The sequence below is a fragment of the Anabas testudineus genome, chromosome 1 (assembly GCF_900324465.2).
Source record: "Anabas testudineus chromosome 1, fAnaTes1.2, whole genome shotgun sequence".
Classification (NCBI taxonomy): domain Eukaryota; kingdom Metazoa; phylum Chordata; class Actinopteri; order Anabantiformes; family Anabantidae; genus Anabas; species Anabas testudineus.
This window is the reverse complement of record NC_046610.1, coordinates 3,207,969-3,219,889: the sequence shown is the minus strand read 5'-3', so window position 1 is coordinate 3,219,889 and position 11,921 is coordinate 3,207,969. Positions and strand designations below refer to the sequence as shown.

At 39.1% G+C, this 11,921-nt stretch overlaps 1 protein-coding gene across 1 annotated transcript; it reads right to left on the bottom strand.

The window, feature by feature from the left end:
- Positions 1-1,112: 1,112 nt before the first annotated feature.
- LOC113161781 (sialoadhesin-like) lies at positions 1,113-9,032 on the bottom strand. The gene is given in 13 exon segments (XM_033326577.1): positions 1,113-1,251; positions 1,357-1,538; positions 2,633-2,681; positions 2,788-2,878; positions 2,991-3,248; positions 5,290-5,544; positions 5,653-5,910; positions 6,034-6,160; positions 6,162-6,259; positions 6,698-7,045; positions 7,196-7,417; positions 7,528-7,881; positions 8,944-9,032. Coding segments are annotated over 13 exon segments (2,364 nt in total). The 5' UTR covers positions 8,999-9,032; the 3' UTR covers positions 1,113-1,184.
- Between the last annotated feature and the right edge of the window lie 2,889 nt (positions 9,033-11,921).

Here is an 11,921-nt window from a genome sequence, read left to right as displayed (position 1 = left end):
CTCAAGTTCTGTGTTACTCCAACTGAAACTTGTTGCAAATAAGAAGGCTTTAACTTGTTGTTACCAGCAGCCAATTTAATCTAAAAGCCTTTTTATACCTACAATCTGCCATCTTTATCCAGAGAACAAAATATTTCACTCAACTTAAAGGATACAGAGGAGTTTCTGAGATCTGAGGACTCAGTAAGGCAACTTCTGCTAAATATGCAATGATACAGTACATTTTCCTAAAGCCATTTACTGCAGGCTGCTCTGAATAAGTGTGCAACACAGTAGAAACATTTCTGTCGAACCATAAATGACCTCTCTGGTCAGAGTGTGAGCAGCAGACAAAAACACATTTAATGCACTCACTCCGTACTTCCCTATTATTAAGCATCAAAAACCAGTTGCCTTTAAATGTCTAGCAAAATAACCTTCATGTTGTCTTGCAGCCTATATATGAAATACATCATGCTGTAGATGAAAAAGGAAGAATTAAAGATCAGCTTTGTAGATCAACTACATAATTTCCCGTCATGTACATTTTTAAAGGTTTATTTTTCATGCCTTCCCTCTTTTAAATTCAGGAATACTTTCTTTCTCTCTCTGTCCTCTTATTCATTACAGTAATGATCTGCTTTAGGAGCATTATTTATTTTTGTTAGTTTCACCTTTAACAATTTTAGGCTGTTTAAAATCTATTTTAAAAAGTGACGTCACAGTTTGCAGCACAAAGAGCAGCTTCACAGTTAAGTATTTTTCACAGGGTCAAACAGAACTGGAGCTGGGATTACACATCTGTCTGTGGTCTCTCTTTACACTGACAACACTGTAATATTTCAAAAACAACATTTTCATCTCTGGAGCTTCTTTAATTTGTTTGCAGTGTTTGATTATCAGAAGTTAAAACGACGAGTCAAAATTGCTGAACACAAAGGGCTGAAAAGAAGAGATGAACTCGACTGGACAGGAAAACTGGACTTTGACTGACATCTAGTGGCACCAATATAAAACTACAACTACCTTACATTATGCATCTTATCCAGTGTTGTCATTTACAGTATACAGAGTATTAGAATCACAGTAGATGTGGTATATAGCACCAATTGCATTTACTTGTTACATATACTACAGAGATGCCTCTGCAGCATGTAATTAAAAAATCCAATAAAATAAACATAGGTATTAAATTCCTGTTGTGTTCAGCAGAGTTTGTTGATCGTACTGTACAATGCAATTGAATCCTCCACAGCTTCTTGACCTGTGGTTCTGAGAGAAAAATAAGGAGGACACCATGAGATATACACCATAGTATTACAGTGATAGTAAACATGTAAGCAATGGATGATATGTTGTGGTTTTAATGTAGCTCACCTTGAGGCGGTGCTATTAAACTGGACAGCAGCGTACTCAACACTCTCATCCTCGTCCTCATCTTTGTGTCTTTGGGCTCTAGCTGCACTGATGTTGGAGTAGATAGGATCTGTCTGGTTCTTTATGAACCGAACACTGGCATACTGAACATCATCCTCCTCCTCTGATTGAGTGGGGATATGCTGCAAAAACAAATATTCTTTTTAAATCTATGTAGCAATGATGAATTTAGTAGAACATTAATGATTTGTTCAGCATCTATTTTGCTTCTTGTCCCAGTCGTAGCAGAAATAAGTTAGGTAGGATAAAGCTCCTGCTCATAGATTTTAAGAGGTTTTAATTTTTTAAATGTTTGTGATTAACTCATGAATACGATTCAAAATAACCTTATCACTTAAAGCAGCAGGTCATTTTTACCCTTACTCAAAGATACTACACTTTAATAGCCACACAACTCCAGTATGTGCTTTAGGTCACAGCTTGACCGAAAGTAGAAACACAAGAGGTCGAAATCAAAAGTCTTGTCTTTCAGTCTGTACCATGATTTGTAGACTTTTGTCATTTCCAGTTTGTGACATTAAACTAATGTGACAACAGTGATGCTACAGCAATATTCCTCAGCATCTGTGGGTGAATCTAATTTGACTTTCAGCAGAATTACACCTATACATATTCCTGAATCGAAACAGAGCATCTTACTCTGCAGCCTGTTCCCATGAAGATCAAGGCCAACAAACCCAGGATTTGACTAAATCCCATGTTTCAGTCACTTAGGTCACATAGGAAGTAAGGTGCTTAGTTTAAATGCGAAAGAGCCAAAACGAAAAAAGTTCAAAGTTATGATCTACTTCTTCTTCTCTTTTGGCTTTTCCCATCAGGGGTCGCCACAGCGAATCATCCTTTTCCACCTCACTCTATCATGAACATCTTCTACCCTAACACTAGCCAACCTCATGTCCTCTGTTATAACATCCATATATCTCCTCCATCTCCAACATCCTTCCACCAATATATTCACTATTCCTCCTCTGCACATGTCCAAACCATCTCAGTCTGGCCTCTCTGACTTTTTTGCTAACACAGGAAAGTAATGATCGATCAGTCAATGTTAATCTTTACAGAAATCTGGACAGAATTCATGTTTGTGAAGAAGACTAGCAGATAAGCAACAAAGAGCATCTCAGTCAGATCTGTTTTCACTAAGCAGTTTGAGCTGAACTGAAGAACCACAACAGCATTTCACTGGATTTTCTCTGCTAAAGCTTTTGTGCTTCACCTGCTCGCTGGGTTCAGGTGGTTCAGCAGGTTTGGAAGCTTTCTTTTTCCTGGACAAAAGAATTCAATAAAAACATATTATTTAGCTCCCGAACTCACTGGTAACATAAACATTATTTTCAAATAATATTTTGTTGAGGCAGGTTTCCTCCTCACCTTATCAGCAGAAAGATTAAGAAGGCTAAAATAGCAAAGAAGACAACAGAGCTGGTTCCAATGACCGCTGATTTGAGTGCTTGAGGAAAAACTGTGATTGAATAAAAAAAGAAAAGTTCAGGTATTTCAGGTGTGTTAAGATGTTTTGAGAGAGATAAAAACATTTTGTGTTTTCAATTTGTTATTGAAACTGAAAAATGTACCTGCAACAACAGTCAGATGTAAAGTGTTGTTATGACGTCCTACACTGTTCTGAACTTCACAGTAATAATTCCCACTGTGTTCAGATCTGATGTCAGTGATGGTGAAGATCTGTCCTGAAGCTTTTGGTGACTCTTCATTCTCCTTGTACCAGGTGTAATTAGCTGCTGGGTTAGCATCACTGCTACAGGTCAGAGTCACTGAACTACCCTCCACTATCTCAGAGGGACTCACTGACACAGAGGGAAGATTTGGACGATCTAGGGACAGTTTGTACAGAGAAACAATTTAGTAAAAATAGCAATAAACAATATTACATACAAATAAATGTCTCCATATCTCCATCAGAGAAACATCCTGAATAAAATGAAATAAAGATGATCAGTTCTGTCCTGCAGTTGCCAGAAAGAAAACAAACCCCAATGGCACAAATCAAACCACCAATCTAGAACTGTAAATGTGTTGTTATTCTAAAAGACTCTTTTAGATTTTCCCAAAAATGCTGCTCAGTAGCAACTGGATCTGCTTTAAAGATACCATCACAGAGGAAGTTCTTCAAGAAGAAGGGTTTTAATGGACCTAATTAAAATGTCAGACACTATGAGATAAATAATGAAGTTTATTGTAAAATAATAATAATAGAATGAATCAAGGATCAGGCAGAAAAAGTAAAGAACTAAACATTTGTGGCTAAGCACTAGAAAACAAAGTAACTGCATCACGGATTATATCAACTTCTGGTCTGCAGAATACTGTGCAGACCTGGAGGGTGCGGTCTTTCTCCATTAACATGCCCTGTGTGTACCACCACCTTCTTCCATTACACCTCCCCCCCCCTCACTGAACCTTGGCCTTTACATGAGACCAGGTGAGAAACGAACTGAGACATGTGAAGACCAGGAAAGCTTTAGGACCAGATGGCATCAGCCCCAGACTGCTAAAGGACTGTGCCTATCAGCTCTGTGAGGTGGTCACGCACATTTTCAACCCATGAAAGACCTCCTGTGTGGTTTTGGTCCCTAAGACTGCACATGCCAAGGAGCCAAACCACTACAGAACTGTAGCCTTGACGTCAGGATCATGAAGACCATCCTCAACCACCTCCACTTCATGGTGAGCACAGCGATGGACGTGCTGCAGTTTGCCTACAGGCCAAACATCAGGGTGGATGATACCACCATTTACCTGCTGCACCGGGAGCTGACTTAACTGGAAAATGACAGAACTGCTGTGAGGGTCATGTTTTTTGACTTCTCAAGCGCTTTCAACACCATTCAGCTGGCAATACCGCCAGGGAAGCTGGATGGGGCAAGAGTTGAAGGACAACACACTTTCTAACCAATAGGGCACAGCATGTGAGGCTACACAACTGTATGTCTGAGGTGTTAGTTTGCAGCACTGGGGCCCTCACAGGGTACGGTGCTCTCACCATTTCTCTTCACCCGATACACTTTAGATTTTACTAACAACAACAGCAGCTGCCATCTCTAGAAGTTCTCTGATGACTTAGCCATTGTTGGGGAGTGTCTGATAAGAACAAGCTGCAGTACAGGTCAACCATCATGAACTTTGTGTCAGTAAAACAAGAGAGATGATGATAGACTTCCAGAGAAAGACACAAGCTTTGAAGTATGCAGGACTCTGCTGAGGATATTTTATGACTCTGTGGTCGCCTCAGTTCTCTGCTGCGGTGCTGGCATCACAAAAAGGGACAGTAATAGACTGAACAAGCTGGTATGGAAGGCCAGTTCTCTCCTGGGATGCTAGCCAAGCTGACATCCATTATAGACAATACCTCATGGAAACTCTGTGCAGCTCCTTCAGCAGCAGACTGAGACATCCTTAATGTAGAAAGGAGCGTTACCACAGATCCTTTATTTCCAACACTGTAAGACTGTACAAGTCAACAGTTTAACTGTATTCCTTTGGTCATACTAATTATAGCCTCACTGATCATAATGTTTCAAATTTAAATAGTTTTATTAATATATCTGGTAGATATGATTTTACAATTCTGATAATATTTTTGTAAACATGTTTAAAATACCTGTATTATTATTAAATTTACTTCTCTTTCTTGTACCTTAAATTTCTCTGCGAGCTTCTAAACAGGGGATTTTCCCTGTTTGTGGGATCAGTAAAGTTAAATCTTTAGGTCGGTGGGAACAGAAAAGAAAACCAAAATAAAAGCACAAGACAGGAAATGGGACCAGGATCATGACAGTCCAGTGACATACTTGTCAAAACCATGACCTAGATGACAAACATCACATATATGTGTTTTAAAAGTTTTGTACTCACAATGGACGTCTACAGATATAGATGAGGACTTGTCCCCATATTGATTCTCAGACTTGCAGTAGTAGGTTCCTTTGTCCTTAGAGCGGATGGAGGTGAAACGATAAATTCCTTCTGGTCCATGATGTATTGTTTGGTTCCCCTTGTACCAGGTGTAATTAGCTGCTGGGTTAGCATCACTGCTACAGGTCAGAGTCACTGAACTACCCTCCACTATCTCAGAGGGACTTACTGACACAGAGGGAAGATTTGGACGATCTGGAGGAATTCAAAATGTCTCTTAAATATAAAATCAGCCACACAAAACAGAAAAATTCTACTTTCAACTACGTAACATTTGTTTTAAGTGTCGTACATTTCACTCACGTTTCACATTAATATTAATATACGGAGATGTTTTCTTCCCCAGCTCATTCTCAGCTGAACAGTAAAACTGTCCAGAGTCAGAGGACTGGATGGAGCTGAAGACAAGCTGTGGTTCTTTGTTCAGCAGTGTTTGGTTCTTCTTGTACCAGGTATAATTTACTGCTGACTGAGCTTCACTGTTACAGGTCAGAGTCACTGAACTTCCCTCCATGATTTCACTTTGTGGACTCACTGACACAGACGGCACCTTCAGAGCAGCTGGAGGAGAAAACAAGGTTTAGAAAGTGAAATGAGAAACATGAGTAGTGGAAGTTGAGTCCTTCACACAATAATATGAAGATGGACAGACATTTGATTAGTTCCAAAGTGGAACAGACTCACACACTGAGGGAGAGCAGTGATTCTCGTGTCCTTTTAAAACACAACAGATGACGTCTCCAGGATAAAAGTTGTCTTTGTACAAAGCTTCCTCCTTCATGACTTTCTGTCCATTCTTGAACCAGACGTAGGAATGACTGAGCGACTGAACTGCAGCTGCTGTGACACTGGAGCTCTGCCTCAGTATAAGACTGGTGGACTGTTAGTCTGATCACATGGACCTGGAGAGCTGGATATGAGAGAACGAAGCCACAGTGTCATCAGATAACAAGGGAATAAAACAAAAACTAAGACGATTCGAGCAATTAATTTATAAAACAAATAAACAAACAAACAAAAAAAAAGAATTCATAGTCACATTTTAACATTTAGAAATAATCTAACTGGTATAAAATGCTTTTCTATGGTAAATATTATGTGGCTCATTTGAAATCAATAGAATTTAATGTTTTACAAAAATATCTCATTGAGCATAAAAATAATAAAAACTAGAAGTAAAGATAGAAACTGAAAAAAATATTTGCAGAATAAACATCTAAAAATCTGCTAAATGATTTTAATCACCAATAGACATTAGTACACCATTATAAGACTTCCTTATTAGAAAGTGGAGAAACAAAGGTTTTAAAATGTGAAGCTGTGTTTGTCACTTTGTGTTAATCAGTACCTGTGACAGTCAGAGTTGTTCCAGGTAAACTACTGCCCCATTCAAACGACCATGTTGTGAATGTGAACTGATACTGGGCTGAATCAGTCTCTCTCAGGTCAGTGATTCTCAGAGTGGAGCGTCCTCTCTCTGTTTCAAGGACCTGAACACGACCTGTATACTGGGAGTCTGTAAGAAGGTCCTCAGACTGTGAAGGATTCTTCCACTGAGGTTCAGGACGGAACCAGAATTTAGATGTAACCTCATGATAACTGTTGTAAGTACAGGAAATATTCACTGATGATCCTTTAGAGACACAGATGCTTCTCTCAGTATAAATCACTCTGTTGCAGTTTTCACCACGAACACCTGAGAAATAAAATATTTTCAATGATCAATGTCAACACAATACTGCAGTAATTTAGTTTATTGTATTTCCTGTGATGAGGCTGCTACTGTAAAAGATACGTGAGGTCAGTATCTAGAACAGTGCAGTGGAAAACTGTAGAGTAAACTCACACACTGGAGGAGAAGGGAAATCCTCGAGTCCTTTTATAGCACAGGAAAAACTGTCTTGGGAATAAATGTAGTCTGAATAATGTAATTCTGTATTTTCCTTAATTTTCTTATTGTTTTTGTACCAGATGATGGAGGTTTGACCAGGTAAATGGCAGCTGCTTTTACATCTTAGTGTCGTCCAGTAAGAAGAGTAAGATGTTTGGATCACTTTCACTTTTAGATCTAGAAAAAACAGGAATTACATTATAAACAAAATATCAACATTCACACAGGTAAAGATACATCATTACTTTCTCACTGGTCAATATATGGAAATACTGAAAGGATTTTACCTGTAACAGTCAAAGTGACTCCAGGTGAACCAGTAAATCTTCCTCCTGGATGGTTTGTTATGAACCTGAACCTGTACACAGCTGAGTCTCTCTGTCTGAGGTCTGTGATTCTCAGAAAGCAGCTGTTCTTATCACAAAGATGCTTCACACGACCCGAGTACTTTGAGTCTGTTCTCAGATCCACAGGTTCATTATCCAGCATATTAATAAACCACAATGTTTTCTCAACTATAATGTCAAGGTCATCTTGTCTGGATGGGTATGTGTAGGAGTGTATGTCCACTGTTGATCCTTCTACAGCACAGATCTGAGTAGAAGTGTAAGTTACTCCCCAGTCATTCTGACCCTGCACCACTGGAACACAGAGCACAGCAGAAACCACAGATTTAATTTAGTGCTGAGATACAGATGTTTGGAAAGAAAATGAAATGAATTCCAATTTGTATAAACTTGGGAAAAATTATTATTTATATTAGTTTATTTGTAATTCTTACATCACCTCACTGTGAGACACAAAATCACAGAACTGATAAATGCAAATGCCAAATGTATGTGATGTGTTTCAAATGTAAATCAACTAGAAAGAGAAACTGAGAATAAACTAGCAAAACTCATCTTCACTTTAAAGGCAGTGGTAGGTAAGAGGCCGACAGGTGATCCACACAAACACATGGAAAAGGAGGCAAAGGCAGAGTCCAACAGAACAAGAAGAAGACCCAGAACAGACAGACTCAAACATCACACAGGTGGTTTGTAGGAAAGATCCAGGTTCACAGAGAACATGAGCGACTGATGACAACACTGGGAACAGGTGAGTGAGGAGGTGAGCAGGAAGTAGAAAGAAAGTCTGGAGACATCTGGTGGATGAAATGTGAAATGTCACTTCATCAACATTGAACAGCAGACTGAGGAAGTGAGCAGAGCTGATAAATAACTAAGTACATTTACTTTTTCTTACTTTGTTTACTGGAGTACTTGTATCTTTGTACCTTTAAGTGCATTTTAAAGGATCTATATAGTACTTCAAATTGAGTTAAGAATTCAGTGGAGGTCAGTGAATAATAAATCACCCTTCTTGTAAGAAGTTTGAATTCTCAAGTTGACTTTGAATTTCAAACTTTTAGTGTTCTCAGGTGGAGCTTGTTGCACATAAAAGTCGATGTTATTCAATTTAATCTCAGAGCACCTTTTTTATACCAACAAAACATTTGACAGATTTTAAGTTAGAGGATACAGAGGAGTTTCTCAGATGTGAGGAATTCAGTTGAAGCTACTTCCTCTAAATATGATACAGAAAACAGACACAGATACAGACCTGGTCTTTTTTATTTACTCCACTTTTCTCATCCTAATTACTTCAGGCTGCTCTGAATAAGTGTTCAACATGTCCTACAGAAGAAATGTGAATATATTTACCTGGTGTAGAGAGAAGGAAAACAATAAATCCAAACGCTGATGTTGTTAAACTCATGTCTGCTGCTCTCAAGTCTTCTGTAGAATGAAAGAGTGTGAGCATTAGATAAAATCATACTACATGTGTTATTAATTTCCTTCCTATTTATTTAAATGCATCATGAACCAGATGCAACAAAAATAACTTGTATAGTGTTTTGAAATGTATACATATAATGTGTTATATATTAAAAAGTAGAATTGGAGACTGGATTTGTGGATCAACCACATCATACCTCACCAACACTCTTTAAGGCAGTCGTCTCAGTCGTCTCAGTGGAGCACAACAAGATTCAGGGCAGATAAGAAGTTTGATCTGTTGTAGAACACGTGATCGTTCTGAAACCACTGTGACACGATGACATTAGAGATGTGGTGAGATGTGCTCCACACATTTTATACACACAAAACCTACAGCTTTACACTGGACGTATTTAAGGGTCTGAATTTATTTCTACTACTGACCACATGAGGTGAGCTGTTTTCTATGAACTGAGGAACCACATGTGAGGAAGAGGACAGTGAAGTGAGAGAACAGGTTTTAATGAGGACAGACAGAATCAGCAACAAAACTAATCTAAAAAGGACAAAACTAAAGATCAGAATATCACCCAATGACAGTGGAGGATAAAAACAAGAAATATAAATAGAAGAAAACAGGGAGGATTGGGGGGTGAGTGGCAGAGCAGGTCTCCATTAACCCCAGGGTCAAAGTGTCACTGGACAAGACACTAAACCCTAAAACCTAACATGCAGCTGCCTGTTCACAAGAATCCTCCCAATGGGATTAATAAAGTGAAAACAGCCTTCACACCACTGATGTTTCCTCAGTTGATCTGTGCTGAGACTGAGTCACATGATGAACTGAACACAGTTTTTATTTTTCCTATAAAATGACCGAGGAGGGAACAGCCAGAGTAATGAAGACTGAATGTGTAACACTGAGCATTTTCCACTAGAGGACAGTGAAACATCAGAGAAACTGAATCAGAACCAGGAAACAACATTTTGCTGTTCATCACTTAAAGCCACACGATGGACTGGAGAACAATATGAGGATTGAAGAAACTATCCACAACCATAGAGTTCAAATCAAACAGATTTAATCCTAAATGAGCTGAGTATTCAATTTTATTTCATCCCAAACATCTGATTCATCCCAAATGAGGTCACAAGACCACAGTTTTACAACATCTATATGTTAAAGTCACAATAAAATGACAAAGAAAAGTTCAAACTAATGAATGAAGGTAATTAAAATGAATAGATACAATGAATGAAGCACAAATAAGATGAATTCATGAACAATTTTAATAACATGTAATGAGATGAGGCTATGGAGGGTAGAGATGTCTCAGACATCCTACACAGACATGCTGGTGTTTTCTGAATCTGTCCTACAAATGGAGATGTTCCCCCCAGTAGTTAGGGAGCGACTGGGTAGTTAGGGTTAGGCTCAGGTATAGAGGATGTGCAGATATCCTGATGTGGTTTCACACATTGTTAGAACAGTTCCACTCCTATCTTCCTCTTCATGTAGCTGCAGACCTCTTAAACCCAGTACGCTGCTAGTCTCTTTGAAACTGATGATAAACTGTAGAAATGATCTGATCATGAAGTCAAACTAAACCTAAACTTGTTTAAACAGCAACTGACAGACAATCACAACCTCATTTAAATGAAACTTAATGAGCTGAGATTTACAACAAATTAAGTTGTAATTTCACTGTAATAATCATATTACAGGGTTCATGTTATCAATAGTCTCTCTCATCTCTATCATCTCTACACGTTGATTCAATTCAGTTTTTAAGCTCCTAGTTTTCTTCATCCTGGATAAAAAAAACAACAACAATAAAAATACATAAAGTGAATTAATGTAACAAATCAATAATGTAAGAAAATAAAAGAACAGTGATGGAATTGATGGATTTTTATTGTTTTACCTCAAACACAGACTGACGACAAACAGAGGAATCAGCATCAGGACCACAAGAGTCAACCTGATGATGTTCATTATAAGAACTGATTTACCTGGAAATTCAAATAGAAACATTTACATTTACATTTAGTCATTTAGCAGATGCTGTCATGATTCCAGCCTCGTTGCTGCCTGTATTTCCCCCATGCCCTTATTTTGACAACTTCCTATTTCCTCCTCCCAGTCTGATTGCCTTCACTTACCTAATTGACTGCACTTGGTTTTCCCGATACTATATATACAGGCCTGCTAGCCTTTCTCCCCTGCCAGATAGTCTGTCCTCTACTCCCGGACTCTATCCAGTGTTTCTTTTGGACTAACTTTTTGGGACTCTGCCTGCCCTGGACCCTGTCTCTTGCCTGAACCCCCTGGTGCTGTGAGTTCTGCTTATTCACCCTGCTCACAGTACCAGACCTGGAACTGTATCTGCCTGTCCCCCCCCGGACCTGCACCAGAGTCTCTGTGTGATTCCCCTCACCAGATTTGAACCTGCCTTTGCGTGAGTGTTTTCCTCATCTGTTCTCTCCCTCATTGTTCCTACCCTGTTTCAACTCTGTGTGGACCTTCTACTGTTCCCGACCTGGACTGTCTATTGTGGATTTTGCCTGCCGGACTTATCTCTGAATTGCCTAACTGTGTATGACCTGAATTACCCTTGACCTCCAAGCTTAGCCTTTTGGATTTACTGTTTGGACTGCCTTGTACACCACCTTACTGTTTTCCCACACTGTGTTTTGGATATTGGTTTCTGTCACATTCTGTGACTGTTTGTCATTGTGCTTCTGTGATACTCTGGTTACACTCCTGGACACTCTCCACCGTTTGTCAGTCGCCATCCTTTAACCAGCTCCATTTCCTCCATTTTGTTCCATGTCCTCCCCGTTGGTCGGCCATCTTGGTCGCGACGTTACGTCCGGTTTCCACACAGACCTCCACACTCACCCTGCACTGACAAGTTTTC